This window comes from Capra hircus, chromosome 25 (genome assembly GCF_001704415.2).
Source record: "Capra hircus breed San Clemente chromosome 25, ASM170441v1, whole genome shotgun sequence".
Lineage (NCBI taxonomy): Eukaryota > Metazoa > Chordata > Mammalia > Artiodactyla > Bovidae > Capra > Capra hircus.
In genome coordinates, this window is record NC_030832.1 from 19,103,303 (window position 1) to 19,125,321 (window position 22,019).

The window sequence follows — 22,019 nt, forward strand, 5'->3', positions numbered from 1 at the left end:
TCCTGGAGAAGGTTCCGTGAGCACTTGAAAAAAAGGTGAAATTCATTGTTTTGGGGTGAAATGTCCTATAGATATCAATTAGGTCTAACTGGTCTATTGTATCATTTAAAGTTTTCATTTCTTTGTTAATTTTCTGTTTAGTTGATCTGTCCATGGATGTGAGTGGGATATTAAGGTCTCCCACTATTATTGTGTTATTGTTAATTTCCCCTTTCATACTTGTTAGCATTTGTCTTACATATTGCAGTGCTCCTATGTTGGGTGTATATATATTTATAATTGTTATATCTTCTTCTTGGATTGATCCTTTAATCATTATGTAGTGGCCTTCTTTGTCTCTTTTCACAGCCTTTGTGTTAAAGTCTATTTTATCAGATATAAGTATTGGTACTCCTGCTTTCTTTTGGTCTCTATTTGCGTGGGATATCTTTTTCCAGTCCTTCACTTTCAGTCTGTATGTGTCCCTTGTTTTGAGGTGGGTCTCTTGTAGGCAGCATATAGAGGGGTCTTGTTTTTGTATCCATTTGGCCAGTCTTTACCTTTTGGTCAGGGCATTCAACCCATTTACGTTTAAGGTAATTATTGATAAGTGTGATCCCATTGCCATTTACTTTATTGTTTTGGGTTTGGGTTTATACACCCTTTTTGTGTTTCCTGTCTAGAGAATATCCTTTAGCATTTGTTGGAGAGCTGGTTTGGTGGTGCTGAATTCTCTCAGCTTTTGCTTGTCTGTAAAGTTTTTCATTTCTCCTTCGTATTTGAATGAGATCCTTGCTGGGTACAGTAATTTGGGCTGTAGGTTATTTTCTTTCATCACTTTAAGTATGTCTTGCCATTCCCTCCTGGCCTGAAGAGTTTCTATTGAAAGATCTGCAATTATCCTTATGGGAATCCCCTTGTGTGTTATTTGTTGTTTTTCCCTTGTTGCTTTTAATATTTGTTCTTTGTGTTTGATCTTTGTTAATTTGATTAATATGTGTCTTGGGGTGTTTTTCCTTGGGTTTATCCTGTTTGGAACTCTGTGTTTCTTGGACTTGGGTGATTATTTCCTTCCCCATTTTAGGGAAGTTTTCAACTATTATCTCCTCAAGTATTTTCTCATGGTCTTTCTTTTTGTCTTCTTCTTCTGGGACTCCTATAATTCGAATGTTGGAACGTTTCATATCGTCCTGGAGGTCTCTGAGATTGTCTGAATTTCTTTTAATTCATTTTTCTTTTTTCCTCTCTGATTCATTTATTTCTACCATTCTATCTTCTGTTTCACTAATCCTATCTTCTGCCTCTGATATTCTACTATTTGTTGCCTCCAGAGTGTTTTTTATCTCATTTATTGCATTATTCATTATATATTGACTCTTTTTTATTTCTTCTAGGTCCTTGTTAAACCTTTCTTGCATCTTCTCAATCCTTGTCTCCATGCTATTTATCTGTAATTCCATTTTGATTTCAAGATTTTGGATCATTTTCACTATCATTATTCGGAATTATTTCTCAGGTAGATTCCCAATCTCTTCCTCTTTTGTTTGGTTTGGTGGGGATTTCTCCTGTTCCTTTACCTGCTGAGTATTCCTCTGTCTCTTCATCTTGGTTATATTGCTGCGTTTGGTGTGGCTTTTCTGTATTTTGGGAATTTGTGGAGTTCTCTTTATTATGGAGTTTCCTTGCTGTGGGTGGGGTTGTATCAGTGGCTTGTCAAGGTTTCTTGGTTAGGGAAGCTTGTGTCAGAGTTCTGGTGGGTAGAGCTGGATTTCTTTTCTCTGGAGTGCAATGAAGTGTCCAGTAATGAGTTATGAGACGTCTATGGTTCTCGAGTATCTTGAGCTGCCTGTATAAAGCTCAGGGGTGTGTTCCTGTGTTGCTGGAGAATTTGCATGGTATGTCTTGCTCTGGAACTTGTTGGTCCTTGGGTGGTGCTTGGTTTCAGTGTAGGTATGGAGGCGTTTGATAAGCTCCTATCAATTAATGTTCCCTGGATTCAGGAGTTCTTTGATGTTCTCAGGCTTTGGCCTTAAGCCTCCTGCTTCTGGTTTTCAGTTTTATTTTTACAGTAGCCTCAAGACTTCTCCATCTATACAGCACTGATGATAAAACATCTAGGTTAAAGATGAAAAGTTTCTCCACATTGAGGGACACCCAGAGAGGTTCATTGAGTTACATGGAGAAGAGAAGAGGGAGGGGGTAGTTAGAGGTGACTGGAATGGTATGAGATGGGATCAAAAGAGGAGAGAGCGAGTTAGCCAGTAATCACTTCCTTATGTGCTCTCCTCAGTCTGGACCACTCAGAGATGTTCACGGAGTTATACAGGGAAGAGGAGAGGGAGGAAGTAGACAGAGGTGGCCAAGAGGATAAAAGAGGGGAATGAAAAGGAGAGAGACAGATCCAGCCAGTAACCAGTTCCCTAAGAGTTCTCCATCATCTGGAACACACAGAGATTCACAGAGTTGGGTAGAGAAGAGAAGGAGGAGGGAATAGACAGAGACAACCTGGTGGAGAAAAAGGAGAGTCCGAAGGAGGAGAGAGTGGTCAAGCCAGTAATCTCGCTCTCAGGTGAAATTTGGTACTGAAGATTGGGTATTTAAATGTACAAAATTGACAACAAATATCAAAAAGCAAAGATTAGAAATCTAGAATAGAGGTTGGATTTTCAAAAATACAATATTAAAGAAAAGAAGAAGAACAAGAAGAAAAAAAAAACAAAGTCAAGAGAATTATTAAAAAAAACAACAACAACCACAGAAAAAAATATATATACGGCGTTTTCTTTAAAAATAGGGTCTCTTTTTTTTTAAAAAGTGATAGTAGGTTATAAAAATTAAAATTAAAGGAGAAATAGAGGACTTAAAATTTTTTTAAAGTTAAAAAAAGAGAAGAAGAAAAAACAAACAACAACATCAAAAAAAAAAAAGAGAACAGTCGTAAAAATAGTAAAGATATTTCTGGGACTTTCTCTGGTGTTGTGGGCAGTGTGGGGTCACTTCCAAGGTGGTTCCCTCTGTTTAGCTTCTTCTGTTTGCTGGTCTCTTCAGTGTCTGATTTCCACCCTGATGCAAGGCGAGCGGTGGTGGGCACTTTTTTTTTTTAGGCTCACTTGTTCAGTCGCGCTGTGGGGAGGGAGAGATGCTGCAAACAAATAACACTGGTGTGTGCTCGCAGTGTCTCAACCACGCTGGGCATCCCCCTGTACATGGCACACCCCGCTCAGGCTCTACGTTGCTCCACCGGGAACCGTCTGAAGCCAGCCCTAGGTTGCATGCACCTCCCTGGTCTAAGCCGCTCAGGCTCGGCTCTCAGGCAGCACTCAGAGGTGCAGATTCGGTTGGGCCTGCGTTTTGTGCCCTTCCCAGGACCGAGTGGCTCAGGTGTGTGGCGAGCGCGGTCGCTGCGACTTATCGCCTTTCCCTGCTGCTCAGTGTTCTGGGTGTACCGCTGGCGCCCCTTGTCAGGCGGATGGTGACTGTCCAGAACCCCAAGAAGTCTTAGTTAGCAAAGCAGCCTGCTTGCGGTTTGGGAGGTAAAGTCTCTCTGGGGCTGCGATTGCCCCCTTCCAGCCCTTATGGCTCTGGCTGCCTGTCACCAGAGGGGGATGGTCTGTAGTTGGCTACTTCTGTTCTGTCCTTTGTTCTGTGCGCGGTCCTGGTGGTGTCTTATGTTAGAGCTTTTTGCATGGTAGCTATCCCACAGTCTGGTATGCTAGCCCAAGTTAGTTCGCTCTGGTTACATTCGGGGCATTCCGGCCCAATTCTTAAAAAGCACTGCAGCCTGCGCCTCCCTGCCCAGCCCCCACTTGCTAGTGGCAGATGCAGGCATCTGCGCTGCTTCTCCACTGGGGGAGTTACCGTTGGGCTTGTAATCTGTTGGTTTTAGTTATTTATTTATTTTTCTTCCCTGTTATGTTGCCCTCTGTGCTTCCAAGGCTCGCCAAAGACTTGGCAGGGAGAGTGTTTCCTGGTGTTTGGTGAAACTTTTCTCTTTTTAAGACTCCCTTCCCGGGATGGAGCTCCCTTCCTACCTCCTTTGTCTCTTTTTTCGTGTTTTATATTTTTCCTGCCTGTTTTTGAAAACAATGATCTGCTTTTCTGGGTGCCTGATGTCCTCTGCCAGCATTCAGAAGTTGCTTTGTAGAATCTACTCAGCATTGAAATGTTCTTTTGATGAATTTGTGGGGGAGAAAGTGGTCTCCCGGTCCTATTCCTCTGCCATCTTAGGACTGCTCCCCCCCCTCAATCCAGTTTTAATCTCCTTTGTCATAGATTAATTGATCATAACTGTGTGGGTTTATTTCTAACCTCTCTATTCTGTTTGATTGATTTATATGGCTGTTTTTGTGCCAATACTATACTGTCTTGATAACTGTAGTTTCATGGCATAGTCTAAAGTGGGGGAATATGATAGTTCTAGCTCTATTCTTTCTCAAACTGTATTGGCTGTTTGCAGTTTGGGTGTTTCTATACAGATTTAAAATTTATTGTTCTAGTTATGTGAAAAATATCATTGGTATTTTGATAGAGATTCCATTGGATCTGTACATTGCCCTGGGGAGAATGGTCATTTTAAAAATATTAATTCTTCTAACTCATGAACAAAGGATATCTTTCCATTTATTTGTGTTGTCTTTAATTTTTTAATGGTATATTATAGTTTTATTAGGATAAATCTTTTACCTCCTTACATAGCTTTATTCCTAGGTATTTTATTATCTTTGATGCAGTTGTAAATAGGTTGATTTTCTTAATTTACTTTTCTGAGTATTGATTGCAACAGGTTTCTATATGCTAATTTTGTATCAGGCAACTTTGCATAATTTATTAATGAGCTTTAGTAGCTTTCTGTTAGCAACTTTAGGATTTTCTATGTATAGTATATAATCTGAAAATAGTGAGTTTTCTTTCTTTTCATTTCTTTTTATTCTCTGATTGCTGTGGCTAGGACTTTCAATATTATGTAGAATAAAAATGGCTATAGTGGAATCCTTGTCTTGTTCCTGCTTTCAGCTTTTCATTGTTGAGTATGATGTCAGCTTTTTATATATGGCCTGGATTATTGTTGAGATATGTTGCCTCTATACTCATTTTCTAGAGAGTTTTTTTTTTATATAATAAATGGAATTCTAATTTTGTCAAAATATTTTCTCCATTTATTGAGATTATATGTTTTTTTTTTCTTTTTCAGTTTGTTAATGGAGTGTATCGTATTGATTTATATGTGGAAATAGAACCATACTTATGTCCCTAGGATAAATCCCACTTGATTATTATGTGTGACCTTTTTAATGTATGGTTAGCTTCAGGGTCTGGGAGGATGGGAAATTGAGGAGGTGATGGCTAAAACCATCAACTAGATAGAGGTAATGTTGTTGTTTAATTGCTAAGTCCTATCTGACTCTTTGTGACACCATGCACTGCAGGACACCAGTTTGCTCAAATTCACGTCCATTGAGTTGGTGATGCCATCTAACCATCTCATCCTCTACTTCCCCCTTCTCCTTTTGCCTGGAAACTTTTTCAGCATCAGGGTCTTTTCTAATGAGTTGGCTCTTTGCATCAGGTGGCCAAAGTATTGGAGCTTCAGCTTCAGCAACATTGGGTGCATAGATGTTTAAAATTATTACATCTTCTTCGATCGATTCCTTGATCACTATGCAGAGTCTCTTTTGTGTGATAAAATGTCACTACTCCGGCTTTCTTTTGAACCTATTTGCATGGAGCACCTTTTTTCTATTCCTTCGCTTTCAGCCTATGTGTGTGTCTTCATCTGAAGCGAGTCTTGTAAGAAGATATAGAGGTGTTCCATGTTCATGTTACCATTCAGCCACTCTGTGTCTTTTGGTTAGAGCATCTAGTCTATTTACATTTAAGGTAATTATTGATATGTATGTTCTTACTGCTATTTTGTTAATGTTTTGGGTTTGTTTTTGAAGTTCTTTTCTTCTTTTTTTCCTTTCTTCTTTTATGATAGAGTTTTGGTTTGTGGTTACTATGAGGTTACCATCTGCTACTGCTGCTGTTGCTAAGTCGCTTCAGTCATGTCCGACTCCGTGTGACCCCATAGACGGCAGCCTACCAGGCTCCCCTGTTCCTAGGATTCTCCAGGCAAGAACACTGGAGTGGGTTGCCGTTCCCTTCTCCAGTGCATGAAAGTGAAAAGTGAAAGTGAAGTCTCTCAGTCGTCTCCAACTCTTCATGACCCCACAGACTGCAGCCTATGGGGCTCCTCCTTCCATGGGATTTTCCAGGCAAGAGTACTGGAGTGGGTTGCCATTGCTTTCTCCGAGGTTACCATCTACATATATATATATATATATATATATATATATATATATGGCATACATTTATATATATATATATAATTAGCATACATATATATATAATTAAGATGGAGGAGCCTGGTAGGCTACAGTCCATGGGGTTGCAAAGAGTCAGACACGATTGAGCAACTTCACTATCACTATATATAATTCTATGGACAGAGGACCTGATGGGGTCACAAAGAGTTGGACAAGACTGAGCTAATAACTTTCACATTCATAGACACACACACACACACATACACACACACACACAAACATGTAATTGTTGATCTCTTAATTTCAAATTAAAAATCCTGCATTGTACTCTCCTCCCCTCATAATTACTGTTTTTGATATTATATTTTACATCTAATTATATTCTGTATCTCTTAGGTGCTTATTGTGGATAATCTTATGGGAGTTTTCTTGAGTGTTATGCATTGCTTTTCCTATGCTGCTTTTAATACTCTCTATCTTTAATTTTGTCATTTTAATTACAATGTGTTTTGGTGTGTTCCTCTTTGAATTCATCCTGTATGAGATTCTTTGCACTTACTGGTTTTGAATAACTGTTTCTTTTCCCAGGTTAGGGAATATTTTAGCTATTATGTTTCCAGATATGTTTATACACTTTCTCTCTCTTTTCTCCTTCAGGGACCCCTATAATGTGAATACTGGTATGCTTGATATCGTCTCAGAAGTATCATTAACTGTCTACATTGCCTTCCATCCTTTTCTTTTGTTAAGCATCAATGATTTCTGATACTCTGTCTTATTGATACTCAGCTTATTGATCTTTTTCTCCATATTATTTAGCCTACTGTTGATTTTTTCTAGTGTATTTTTCATTTCAGTTTTTGTGTTCTTCATCTCTGGTAGCTCTTTAGATTGTCTAATTCTTTGTTGAAAGTTTCTAACTTCATTCTGTGTGCATCCATTCTCTTTAGCTTTTTTGATGATCTTTATGGTCATTACTCTAAAATTTTTCTCAAGGAGATTGTCTATTGCCCCTTTACCTAGTTCTTCTGGGTTTTTATATTGTTTCTTCATTTGGAACATATTCCTCTGTCTCATAATTTCCCCTGACTTGCTGTTTTTATGTCTGTGTACTTGATATGTTAGTTACATTTCTCAACATTGGAGAAGTGGCCTTGAAGGAGAAGTCTAATGCATCCCAGCAGCACACTCACCTTTCATTACCAGAGCTATATGTCCTAGGTGTGCCCCCTAATTAGGCTATGTGGGTCCTTCTGTTGTGGTGGGCTGATTACCATGGGTAATCTGGCATGCTTTGCTAGCCTTAGTCTGGTTGGTTGCCAAGCCCTTCCTTGTGTAAGGGCTGTTGAACACTAGTTTCTGGGGCCAGGTCATGAGGTGGCTGGATTCTGAACCCTGTGGAGCCCTGAGCCTGTTACTGGTTCACTGATAAGTGGAGTTGGGGTCAGAAGATCCTGGGGCTTTTGCCCCCACTCTGGTGGGTGAGGCCAGGCCCTAGAGCTAGTGATGTTCATTGGTAGGCAGAGTTAGGTCCTATGGTTTGGCTGTAGGATCTAGGGATCCTAGAGATACTATTGGACTGTTGGTGACTGGGACTGGTTCCTGACACAGCTGTCTGTGGGATCTGGCATGTCTCAAAGCTTTGTTGACCTGTTACTGGGCACAGGGCCCAGCCAGTCCTAGGGCAGGTGCTGGCCTGTTGGTAGTTGGGCTTGGACCACAGACTGTGGGGCTTTGGTTGTCCTGTGGTCAGTATCCACCCACTTCTGGGAGAGACTGTTTCCAAGGCTAGAGCAGGATCACGGGTAGGGATTCTGGGGCTAATGCCTACCCACTTGTGAATATACCAGGGCCCAGCTGCATGGTTCTGGGGGTCCTGCTTGTAGTGCCTGCACATTGATGTGTGGGGCCAGGTCCTGGGGCCCCTAGGTGGAATGGGACATACTGTTGGTGCTGTGGGCTCAGAAGGTCTGAAGGTAGACCATCTGCTGCCTAGTTGATTTCTACAGGCTGTTGGGCAAGGGCATGACTGAGCCCTAAGGCTAATCAGCTAAAAGGAGGATTCCAAAATGGTGATTGCCAGCAAGTGTCCATATGGTACAATAAGCTCTCCCAAATGGCTGCCACCAGTGTCTGTATCCACAAGGTGAGCTGTAGTGGCCTCATACCTTTCCAGAGGTCTCTCCAAGATTAGCAGACCCAACAGCATTACCTAGGCCTCTTTCAAATTACTGCTTCTTCTCTGGGTCCTGGAGAATGTGATATTTTTTGTGTGCCCTCTAAAAGTGAAGTGTCTATTTCCCCTAGCCTCCTAAGACTTCTGAAAGTAAGCCCCACTGACCTTCAAAACCAAACATTCTAGGAGTTATTTTCTAGGAGTATACCATAATGGAACAGTATATGAAAAAGAATACATATATTAAAGTGTTTTTATGAAAGCAATTTTGAACTCACAAATTCATTGAAAGGGTCTTAGCAATCTTTAAGGGTCTTTACCACATGTCCAAAGAAAGAGACTGACTCAGAATGATAGAATGCTTTTTGCTGAGCCATATTAAAGTGAAATTTTAAATAGAATATTTTGTAGTTATTCTGTAGGAATTAAAATTATAGGCTATTTACTTCCAAATTTCATTTCAAGTTATCTGCTGCAACCCATCTCAAACTGAAGTGAAATGAGTCAAAATGTTTTCAAGTTTAGGAACATCTTATTTTTCAGTCACATGATAGATTGTTTTTCTTCTTTTCTTAGAAAGGCTACTGGCTTGGAAAGGCTACAAGCATTAGGAAAAAGGAAGATATGCCTGTTACTAGTACAGTTCAAAATGCTTACTTTGAAGAAGAACCTGTTGGTTTGATGGCTGGTATCAGGATTCAACATTTGTACAAGGTATTATTTACAGGTCTCTTTCCCCCTGTACTATTGGAAAGTAATTTACAACACATAGTAAATTAATTTTCTGTTGCAAAGAGCTGACTCATTGGAAAAGACTCTGATGCTGGGAAAGATTGAAGGCAAAAGGAGAAGACGGTGGCAGAGGATAAGATGGTTAGATAGCATGACCAACTCAATGGGCATGAATTTGAGCAGACTCTGGGACATAGTGAAGGAGAGGGAAGCCTGGCATCCTGCAGTCTATATGGTTGCAGAGTCAGACACAATTTAGCAACTGAACAATAAAAATAACAAATGTTTTTCACTGGCCATAACCCTACTTCCATATGATGTTAATAAAATGTTATAGTCAGCAGACTGATTATTTAAGGAGACAAAATGAAAATTTATGCAAAAAAATAAAAATCCATGTTTTCCTCTATTTACTTCTGAATGAAATTCGGCTTTGTCTCTGCTACAATTCTTCCATCATAAGAGTTAATTTTTCATTGGAGCTGTGAAAACATGTTATGTAAATATAAATTTATGTTCACCACTCTGGCTTTACTTATTCTACAAGTTATATATTAGGTCATTTGTTCACACTATCCTCTTTTGAAGTGTTCTGCAAGGACATGTTCTTAGACATATCAGTTTACCTGGATAAACTGCAGGCATGTATCATTCAGGTAACCCATATATCTGCTGGCATTCTCTTGGGCCTCAAGGAGATACTTCAGCTTAACTTAAACCTCTAATCTCACAATTTGTGGAAACTCAGATATCTCTTCAAAATTTCTGCTAATCATTTATGGGTATTAGGAAGAGGATAAGACTTTTTATCCTATTATGGTTTTCTCTGCCTCCAGCATATTGCATTATGATTGTCTTTATCACATCACTGTAGATGTAAAACTGTCTTTTTATTGTATTTTCTCAGGAAGTCCATTCAAATCACAATTTTGTGATTTATGATTTATGATGGGTTTATATTAACAGCCACATGAGCCATTTCACCACCCATATCCTTTCTCATCTCTGTTTTCACTTTTCCACCAAGATTGTCCCTGAGGGCTTCCTCTAATTTGTGTAGTAGGTCATATCTTCTTAGCTCTTTCCCCCAGACTTGCATATCCAGACTTATGAGTACTGGCAGAACCAAGGACTTTCTATGTACTATTTATTTATTTATTCAGAAGTTCAACAAGTAGTTTCTTAGCACCTATTATGTTGTAGAAACTGATTGGTACTGGAAATATAGTTGTAAAATATTCAGATAAAATCTCCCTTTTAAAGGAAATATAAGCAAACAGTTAGGGGTACTCCTGCCTCCAAAGAAGGACTTCCCTGGTGGCTCAGAGGGTAAAGTATCTGTCTACAATGCGGGAGACCTGGATTCGATCCTGGGGTCAGGAAGATCCCCTGGAGAAGGAAATGGCAATCCACTCCAGTATTATTGCCTGGGAAATCCCATGGACAAAGGAGTCTGGTAGGCTGCACCCCATGGGGTCACAAAGAGTCGGACACGACTGAGCGACTTCAATTTCACTTTCACTTTCTGTCTCCAAGTAGGATGGGAAAGTTCTTGGTAGCCTGACACTCAAACTAAAAACAGTAGAAGAAACCAGATAAACTATATTTATCAGACAACTGCAGAAGCTGTAAGGACTAGATTATTTTCAGTTCTGAAGAATAAGCAATACTTTTAAACTGACCTTAGAGATACTGGCCATTTTCTCCCTTGTAGCTGTTTTCTAACTAGGGACTGAGAATCAAACCCTGCACCCTCTACTCCAAATAAGAGCTCTACTGAAATAAAGAGGCGCTTGAGCCTTTTGGTGGTTATAGTTGGCTGGCATGACATTTTGGAAGCATGAAGTGGTCCCATGTAATCAATTTTTCCTTTGAGATATTTAAACTGATGTAAAGAGCTTTAAGTGGGATTCTGGGAAACTAGATCAAGGATTCTAAAGGGCAGCATAAAATCTGTAAACCTGTGAAGCTCAGAAGCCAAAGTCACACTAGAATAAAAGCACATGATTGGCCTCCCCACCCTAGACACCTGGCATATTTGGAGTTGTAACAAGTAGAAAGTAAAGAACTATATTCAAAACTATAAAGAACAGAACAGAGACTCCTTTACCTGCAAGGTATTCCATCAGAAGTTTAAGAGGACCGTTCTTACAGAGTAAGAATGAACTAGGATAGCTCAAATCTTTTTAAACTTCTCATCAGTTTTTCACTCCACTGAATTCCAGGTTAAATGTAATTGACCACCTCTTTCCCTTATCTATTTAATCAAGAAAAGGGGTTACTTTCAGATGGAAGATGGCTGGCGCCTCCTTGGTTATTTTATACAAAATGCATAGCACAAATAAAGAATTACTAGACTTGTGAAGAGGTGCAAGATAGTGACCAGTAACTAAGAATAGGAACATACCATGGAAGCAGACACACAGATTATCTAGAAATAGGAGTTAGCAGAGAAAGATTTTACAAGAACTATGAATACTGAAATAAAGAACATATTTAAAGATTGATATTCTCATCTGAATGGCTAAAATAAAAACATTTGACAATAGTATTAGTAGCAAGGATATGGAAAAAGGTTATATTTACAGCAATACAAATCAATATAACAATTTCAGAAACCTATGTGTCAGTGTATCATTCAAAGTTGAGCTAGGAAACAGAAATTATTCTCCAGTAATACAGAAATTTTAGTGCAAAGAATTTAGTAATAAAAACAGGTAAAAATACTGACAGGAATAAGTCAAATTTAAAGATATAGAAATAGTAGATTAGAGAAGTCACTACCTCTAAGTCTCAGGAGGCAGCACTCACTGGAAGAACAAACTTGGAAAAGTTTCTTCCTGTCTACCAAGGATGAGGTCAAACTTACTTTACTGAAGGCTGTGGTTCTGTGGTTGTGTGAATGGTAGGAAGTTTGCTGAGGTACCATAGGCTATGTCTGACAACTGGAAAAACTTCATACTTGGTGACAGAGAAACATGCCAGGAAACTTCTTGCTTCAGTCCTGGAGAGAGAAGCCACTGGATGTGGTAATGATGAGGCTTGCTGAGGTGCTAGTGCTACCTTCTATGAAGCCACCACTGAGTCAATGGTGAAGTCTGACTGGAAGTCTGCCTGAAGGGATAATGGTAAGACTCTGAAAAAAATGATTATATCATGTATTATAGAATGTATTACATCATGAGGGAAACAAGATGATTGGATAATAACTTGGACGTACAACAAGAATGAGAAGTCATTTTGATGGAATAGTGAAGGAAAGCCTCTCTGTGAAGGTGATCTTTGTGTTGAAATCTGAAAGATGTGGATGAATCAAGGAGTTGAAAAATGAGAGATAAAAGATTAAAACAGAACATTAAATCCAAGTTCTGAGGTGGAAAAAACATTGTTATGTATTTGAAGAAACAAAGAAGAAATGGTTGAAACAAGTTTGAAGAGATAGAAGCCAGATCAGGTAGGAACCATGAGGTCACAGTAAAGTTCGATAAACTTTGGACTTGAAAAATAGTTGGAAGTCACTAAAGGAGTATGATTGCTATAAGGACACAATCTGATTTATGCTTTGAAAATATTCTCTGACTGTGGTGTGGAGAATTATTGAGAGGAAGATGAATAAGGAAGTTTCTGTAATCATAACAGCTTGGACTAAGGTGGTGTCAGTGAATTTAAGAGAGAAGTGAACAGTTTAAGGCTGTTTTCTGTAATTAGAACTGTAAAGAGTGCAGCAGGTTGAGGGAAGAGGAGGAAACTCATTTGAATTGGGTTTCTGACTTGAACAGTTGAGTGGATAGTGGTGATATTTACGGATATGGAAAAGACTGGAGAGTAATTACAGTTTTTTTTAATTTAAAAGTGGAGGCTTGAGGAAATTAACAGATCTCTTTTGGATATAAGTTTGAAGTACCGTTTGAACAAACATCCAGGTGATATATCAAACAGTTTTAGAAGTCTAGAGTTTAGGCAAATTTAAAGCCTGATATGCACTTGAAATTTATCAGCAGAGAGATGACATTTAAAACAAATATCATGATGAAGGCTTATGGAGAAAAGGTAGATACGATGCACTTTAATTATAATGTATTATTACTTTTCCATTACTCTCTATATTTGTCCTTTTCTCAGCATCTGCTCAAGTTAGCAGAAAGGGTTTAAGAGATGAATTTTAAAACAAATATGTTTGATTCCCACCTCTTCCATGTATTTTTTTATTTCTTAAAATATCTGAGCTTAATTTTCTTCATTTGCAATGTGGGGAATGGTAGCTACCATATAGGTTTGCTTTACGGGTTATTTGTGAGATGTGATATATAAAACCAAACAGTGCTTGGGACATAGTAGATATTTAGAAGAGTTCGTTCTCTTCCTTTACCGACTACTTCTCCCTCTCTACCATCACTTGTACCTACTGGTCTTTGAAAAATAACCAATTTTTGTCCCTGTGGTTTCAAACATATTTCTCTAATAAATGTTTAACCTTACTGTTTCTGTTATCTTATCATTACCTAACTCCGTGGATAATTTAACTTTATCCTCAACCATGGTCCTGGGAAGACTGAATTTCCTATCATCAATAAATGAAATGATGTTATCTTAATTTTACCTACCTGCTCTCACTCTACTTGATATCCTAATCTGCAAAGGTCAAGGAGGGAAGTAGATATGATTTTTCTCATTCATGAAAGTTGATGACTTTTTCTTTCAATTAGGGATAGACTGTAAATATATTTTATTTTTAGAATAGTCATATTTATAGAAAGTGAGAAGATAGTACATGTCCCCATATATTTATGTATTTTCAATATTTTGTGTTATTAACATATTAATATGGTACATGTGCTACAATTAAAAACAAATGTGAAATGATAGGGTGGTGTCAGCATCACAGCAGCGTAAGTTGCTTTGTCTTTCTCCTTCACTCTACAACCAGCAAAATATCCATAACTCAGCAAAGTTGCTTCTGTGCAATAGACACGGTTGCTAGAGAATTCCATACATCTGTGCAACTGTATAGAGTGGACTAGGAACACGTGGAGGCGGTGGCAAGTGGGAGTAGTGGAGGCAGTGTCTGCAATCCCAGACCCCTGGCTGAGCCCACAGCTCCAGAGAACCCAGAAGCAGCAGGAGAGGCAGCTCATACAAACCAAGTCTCCTGGTTAAGTGGCACCTCTGGCCACAGTAGACCAGGCAGCAGCAGCAGCTGGGGCTGTGACCCCATCCCTTTAGCCATAGAAGCTCCCATGATTCTGCCTGCTCCCAAACTCAATCACCCCAGATGTGGCATGACAATGGCTCCCTCTCCACCTTTACCACCCCCATCCCCGAAAATGGAGCCTTCAACACACATGGGGATCTTCCCAGATCAGGGATGAACCAGTGTCCCTTGCATTACAAGGCAGAGTCTTAACCACTGGACCACCAGGGAAGCCCCCAAAGTGGAATTCTTGTAGGCAATATATAGTTCCATCTTTTTAAAAATTCAGTCTCTTAATTGGTGCATTTAGATCATTATTATATAAAGTTATTATTAATATAGGTGAATTAATATTAACTGATGCTTTTGAACTGTGGTGTTGGAGAAGACTCTTGAGAGTCCCTTGGACTGCAAGGAGATCCAACCAGTCTCTTCTAAAGGAGATCAGCCCTGGGTGTTCTTTGGAAAGAATGATGCTAAAGCTGAAACTCCAGTACTTTGGCCACCTCATGCAAAGAGCTGACTCACTGGAAAAGACCCTGATGCTGGAAGGGATTGGGGGCAGGAGGAGAAGGGGACGACAGAGGATGAGATGGCTGGACGGCATCACCAACTTGATGGACGTGAGTTTGAGTGAACTCCGGGAGTTGGTGATGGACAGGGAGGCCTGGCGTGCTGCAATTCTTGGGGTCGCAAAGAGTCGGATATGACTGAGCAACTGAAATGAACTTAACTGAACTGAATATTATTTAAATGAGTCTTCCCTCATAGCTCAGTCAGTAGAGAATCTGCCTGCAATGCAGGATTCCCCCCGCAACTCAAGAGACCTGGGTTCTATTCCTAGGTCTTGGAGAAGGAAATGGCAACCCACTACTATATTCTTGCTTGGGAAATCCCATGGGCAAAGGAGCCTGGTGTGGGCTACAGTCCATGGAGTCACAAGAGTTGGGCATAACTTAGTGACTAAACTACCATCAATATTTAATATTAATATCTATAATTGAGAGTACAGGTGGCACACTGGTAAAGGATCTGCCTTCCAATGCAGGAGATGCAAGAGTCTGATCCCTGAGTGGGGAAGATCCCATGGAGTAGGAAATGGCAACAAGTCCAGTGTTCTTGCCTGGAAAATCCATAGACAGAGAAGCCTGTAGAAGCCGGCTACAGTCCATGGGGTCAAAAGAGTCCAACATGACTCAGCGTTTGAGCATCACCAACTGTAACTTTCTTATACTTATTGCACATATTCTTTGTTACCTGTTTTATCCTCTCCTCCTTTTCTGCCTGTCAGTGGCTTATACAGGTCTTATGTAATTTAATCCTTATTCTTCTCTGATCTCTGGCTTATTTCAAGTAAAGTGAAATGAAATCGTTCAGTCATGTCTGATTCTTTGTGAACCCATGGACTATACAGTCCATGGGATTCTCTAGGCCAGTATACTGGAGTGGGTAGCCTTTCCCTTCTCCAGAGGATCTTCCCAACCCAGGGATTGAACCTAGGTCTCCCACATTGCAGGTGGATTCTTTATCAACTGAGCCACAAGGGAAGCCCTAGGTTGGCTTGTCAGGAGTGGGATTCAAACCCATGCCTCCAGGGGAGACTGCAACCTGAACGCAGGGCCTTAGACCACTCAGCCATGGCTTATTTCAAGATATTTTTATTTTTCAAGATTTTTATTATTTGGTTTTTGGCAAATACATGCTTTGGTCTAGATTTTTTGTGTGTGTGGTCTTTATCCTGCTGAATTTCCTTTGAGCTTCCTAGAAATATAGTTTGGTATCTATCATTCATCTGGAAAATTCTCAGCCATCATTTCTTCAAACATATCTTCTGGTCCTTTCTCTCTTTCTTCTCCTTCTGGCAATCCCATTATATTATACATAGACAACACCTTTTGTAACTGTCCAACAGTTCTTGGAGATTCTGTTCTGATCATTTTCATTCTTTTTTCTTCTTATTTCACTTTGAGATGTTGCTATTGTCGTGTTTTCAAGCTTACTGTGTCTTCTTTTCTCAGCCATGTCCAGTCCACTAGTGAGCTCATCAAAAGTGTTCTTCACTTCTGTCACATTGTTATTGCTCTTTAATGTTTCCTTTTGATTCCGCATTAAAGTTTCTTTCTACTTACATTATACATGTATTTTTCATGTTGTTCCTTAAGACCTGGAGATATTTGCATATTAATCATATTTATTTTTCTATAGTATTTTTATTGAAGTATAGTTTATGTTGTATTAATTTCTGCTGTATAGCAAAGTGATTCAGATTCTTTTCTATTGTGGTTTATCATGGGATATTGAATATAATTTCCCACACTACACGGTAACACCTTGTTATTTATCTATTCTATGAATAATAGAGCCTAGTCAAGGCTATGGTTTTTCCTGTGGTCATGTATGGATTTGAAAGTTGGACTGTGAAGAAAGCTGAGCACCAAAGAATTGATGCTTTTGAACTGTGGTGTTGGAGAAGACTCTTGAGAGTCCCTTGGACTGCAAGGAGATCCAACCAGTCCATTCTGAAGGAGATCAACCCTGGGATTTCTTTGGAAGGAATGATGCTAAAGCTGAAACTCCAGTACTTTGGCCACCTCAAGTGAAGAGTTGACTCATTAGAAAAGACTCTGATGCTGGGAGGGATTGGGGGCAGGAGGAGAAGGGGACAACAGAGGATGAGATGGCTGGATGGCATCACGAACTTGATGGAAATGAATTTGAGTAAACTCTGGGAGTTGCCATGGACAGGGAGGCCTGGCGTGCTGCTGTCCATAGGGTCGCAAAGAGTCGGACATGACTGAGTGACTGAACTGAACTGAACTGAACTGAACTGAACTGGGGGTCTGTTTCTGTTTTGTAGATACTTTTGTGTCATAATTTAGATTCCAAATATAAGTGATATGGTATATTTGTCTTTCTCTTCACTTAGTATGATAATCCTGAAGTCCATCCATGTTGTTTCAAATGGCATTATTTCATTCTTTTTATGGTTTAGTAATATTCTATAGTGTATGTGTACCACATTGTCTTTATCTCTTCATATGTCAATGGACATTTATGTTGTTTCCATGTCTTGGCTATTGGGAATATTGCTGCCATGAAGATAGGGTTGCATGCAACTTTTTGAATTACATACTGTGTTGAATATAAGTGGTGAGAGTGGGATTTTAACAAAAAGGTTTTCCGTTTTCACAACTGAGTATCATATTGGATGTTGATGTGTCATAAATAACTTTTATTATGTTGAGACATCTTCCCTCAATAACTACTTTGGTACGAGTTTTTTTTTTTTTTTAATCATGAACACATGTTGAATTTTATTGAATGCCTTTTTCTGCAGCTATTGAGAATGATCATGTGGTTTTTTATTTATCTTGATGTGGTGGATCACATTGATGGATTTGCATGTGTTGAACCATCCTTGTGAACTAGCCATGACTTCAATTTTGTTGTGGTGTGTGATATTTTTTATAATGTGCTGTTGAACTCAATTGCTGACATTTTGACAATTTTCACATCAATATTCATCAAAGATATGGTTCTGTAATCTTTTCTGGTAGTGTCTGTGTCTGTTTTTGGTATCAGGGTAATGCTGGCTTTACAGAATGTCTTTGAAAGTATTTTCTCTTCTTCAGTCTTTTGGAAGAGTTTGAGAAAAATTCATAGAAGTTCTTTATATGTTTGGTGGAATTTGCCAGTGAAGCCATCAGGCTCTGGACTTTTGTTTGTAGGAAGTTTTTTTTTTTTTTTAATAGATATTATTTTACTTTTAGTGATTGATTCATCCAAGTTATTTAATTGTTCTTGATTCAGCCCTTCAGTTTTGAACAGCTGCATGTTTCTAAAGAGTCCATTTCTTCTAGGCTGTTGAATTTATTGGCATATAACTTTTCATATTATTCTCTTATGGTATTTTGTATTTCTGTGATATCGGTTGTGATTTCTTCTCTTTAATTTCTAATTATATTTACTGGATATTCTCTTTTCCTTTCTTGATGAGACTGTACAGAAATTTATCAATTTTGCTTACCCTTTCAAAGAATCAACTCTTGGTTTTATTGAATTTCTTCTAGTGTTTTTAAAATTAATTAATTTATTTTAATTGAAGGATAATTGGTTTACAATATTTTGATGGTTTTTGCCATACATCAATATGAATCAGCCATAGGTATACATGTGTCTCCTCCATCTTGAACACCCTCCCACTTTCCTCCTTACCCTGTTCCTCCAGGTTGTCACAGAACACCAGATTTGGGTGCCCTGCTTCATATACCAAACTTGCACTGCTTGTCTATTTTATATATGGTAATGTATATGTTTCAATGATGTTTTCTCAAATCATCCCACTCTCTCCTTCTCCCAATGAGTCCAAAAGTCTGTTCTTTACATCTGTGTCTCCTTTGCTGCCCTGCACATAGGATGATCAGGACCATTTTTCTAGATTCCATATATATGTGCTAATATATGGCATTTCTCTTTCTCTTTCTGACTTAAAACTGGCTCAAATGCATTCTTTTTTATAGCTGAGTAATATTCCATTGTGTATATGTATCCACAACTTCTTTATCCATTCATCTACCAAGGGACATCTAGGTTGCTTCCATGTCCTAGCTATTGTAAATAGTGCTGCAATGGACACTGGGGTACATGTGTTTTCAATTCTGGTTTCCTTGGGGTATATGCCCAGTAGTGGGATTGCTGGGTCATATGGTAGTTTTATTTCTAGTATTTTAAGGAATCCCCATACCATTCTCCATAGTGGTTGTATCAGTTTTTATACCTACCAACAATGTAAGACATTTTCCTTTTCACCATACCTTCTCCAGCATTTATTGTTTGTAGACTTTTTGATGATGGCCATTCTGACTGGTGAGATACCTCACTGTGGTTTTCATTTGCATTTCTATATTAATGAGTGACATTGAACATCTTTTCATGTGTTTATTAGCCATCTGTATGTCTTCTTTGGAGAAATGTCTGTTTAGGTCTTCTGCTCACTTTTTTATTGGATTATTCATTTTTATAGTATTGAGCTGCATGGAACACTTGTGTATTTTGGAGGTTAATTCTTTGTCAGTTATTTTGTTTCCTGTCATTTTCTCCCATTCCCAACTTCAGCCTATACTACAAAGCTACAGTCATCAAGACAGTATGGTACTGGCACAAAAATAGAAATATAGATAAATGGAACAAAATAGAAATCCCAGAAATAAATCCACACAGCTATAGATACCTTATCTTTAACAAAAGAGGCAAAAATATACAATGGAAAAAAGGCAATCTCTGCAACAAGCGGTGACAGGAAAACTGAACTGGTCAATTGCATGCAAAAGAATGAAATTGCAACTCTTTGTAATACCATACACAAGAATAAACTCAAAGTAGATTAAAGACCTAAATGTAAGGCCAGAAACTATAAACTCTTAGAGGAAAACATAGACAGAATACCTTCTGACATAAATTGCAACAAGATCCTCAATGACCCACCTTCCAGAGTAATGAAAATAAAAACAAAAATAAGCAACTGGACCTAATTTAAATCAAAAGCTTCCAGTGGTTTTAAAATCTCTATTTGTTTTCTTTATGATCTTTATTATCTTCTTCCTTCTGCTTACTTTACATTTGTTTGTTCTTTTTCTAATTCTTCTGGGCGGTGGGTTAGGTTGTTTATTTATGACTTTTATCATTGTTTTAGAAAGGCTTGTATCACTATAAACATCCCTCTAAGAACTACTTTTGCTGCATCCCATTGATTCTGTATGACTGTGTCCTCATTGCCATTTGTCTCAAGGTATTTTTAAGTTTGCTCTTGGATTTTATCACTGACTCACTTTTAAAAACATTTTCGGATACCTTTTGTTTACTAAAATGTGCATATTTTCAGGGGGAGGGACCAGTACATTAGAAACTTCAGCAAAGCCTTATCTATGTATTTATACATATCTAATGGCCTCCCTAGAGGAGATTTTCCCAGTGGTTATATATGGTTGTGAGAGATGGATTGTAAAGAAGACAAGATGCCAAAGAATTGATGTCTTTGAACTGTGGTGCTGGAGAAGACTTATGAAAGTCTCTTGGACAGCAAGGAGATCAAACCAGTCAGTCTTGAGAAATCAACCCTGAATATTCACTGGAAGGACTTATGCTGAAGCTTAAGCTCCAGTATTTTGGTCATCTGACGTGAACAGACAATTGATTGGAAAAGTCCCTGATACTGAGACAGACTGAGGGCAGAAGTACAAAAGGGTGTCAGAGGAAGAGATGGCTGGATGGCATCACCAGTACAATGAACATGAACTTGGGCAAACCCTGGGAGATAGTGAGGGACAGGGAGGCCTGGTATGCTGCAGTCCATGTAGTCACAATAAGTTGGATGTGACTGGGTGACTGAACAACAACAACAATGGCCTCCCTGATTCAGCCAGAGGTTTTTACATACATGCAAAGATATTATTCCTGGCTTAATAGCATTCATATATTTGTTTTGTCTAATGTACCTCCTTCTAAAAGAAATTGAAGCGCTCTCTATATAATAATGTATGTGCATGTGTATATGGCTTTAATTATTATCTGTATGATGGAATATCAAATTTATCCAATTCAAATCTCTCCTTTGGGCTCTAAACTATAGACTTCCAAGTATCCAAACAGGATGTTGGGAAATTCTTAGAGATAAATTGATACAATTCATCCAGTACAAATCTAAAGATTACATGTCTGTATTATTACATCAATATTATATGTTACTTTAAAATAAAACTCTGATGTACATTCTTTCTTACTATAATGCAAAAAGCCAATAAGAATTATTTTGTAATTATCTCCAGTTCCTCAGTTAGAGAATTCATTTCCTTAACAATTTTTATTTCTTTAGTGTTATAAATGTATTTAAAAAGTAACATTAAATCTAGTAAAAGAATATGAATTATAAAAGTATTTTAAGGTACTTATTTTTGATCATATACTTTTGTTTTTAGATTAATAATAACCAAAATATACTTCTTCACTGTATTTTGCAAATGTGCATCATTGTAAATAAAGCTGATATGTGGAAATAGGAATTTATATGTAATACATGTTAATATATAAATATTTTATTTACAGAAGGATTATTTACTTTGAAAGTAACTCATAATAATCAAATTGCAAATGAAAGTTTTTCAATATATTAAAAAATGCTTTTTATTTGATTATATTAAAGTAGACAATGACACAGAAAAATGGAAAGATATACCATGTTCTTGGATTGGAAGAGTCAATATTGTTAAAATGACTATATTACCCAAAGCAATCTACAGATTACATGAAGTCCCTATCAAATTACAATGACATTATTCACAAAAATAAAAAAAAATCTTAAAATTTGTATGGTAACATAAAAGATCCTGAATAGCTAACGCAATCTTGAAAAAGGAAAACGTCTGGAAGAAACAGGCTCCCTGACTTCAGACTATACTACAAAACTATAGTCTTCAAAATAGTATGCTACTGGCACAAAACAGAAATGTAGATTAATGGAACAAGGTAGAAAGCCTGTAAATAAACCCACACACACTATGGTCAATCTATAACAAATGAGGCAAGACTATACAATGAAGGAACCCTACAGCTACATGTAAAACAAATGAACTTAGAACAT

At 38.2% G+C, this 22,019-nt stretch overlaps 1 protein-coding gene across 1 annotated transcript in view; it reads left to right on the forward strand.

Moving 5' to 3' along the window:
- The window catches only part of LOC102180560 (ATP-binding cassette sub-family A member 3-like), a 268,750-nt gene that overhangs the window by 100,862 nt on the left and 145,869 nt on the right, over positions 1 to 22,019 (forward strand). The window contains exon 10 of the mRNA XM_018039865.1: positions 9,037 to 9,174. Coding sequence (XP_017895354.1) covers positions 9,037 to 9,174 — 138 coding nt within the window. The remainder of the gene's footprint in view (positions 1 to 9,036; positions 9,175 to 22,019) is intronic.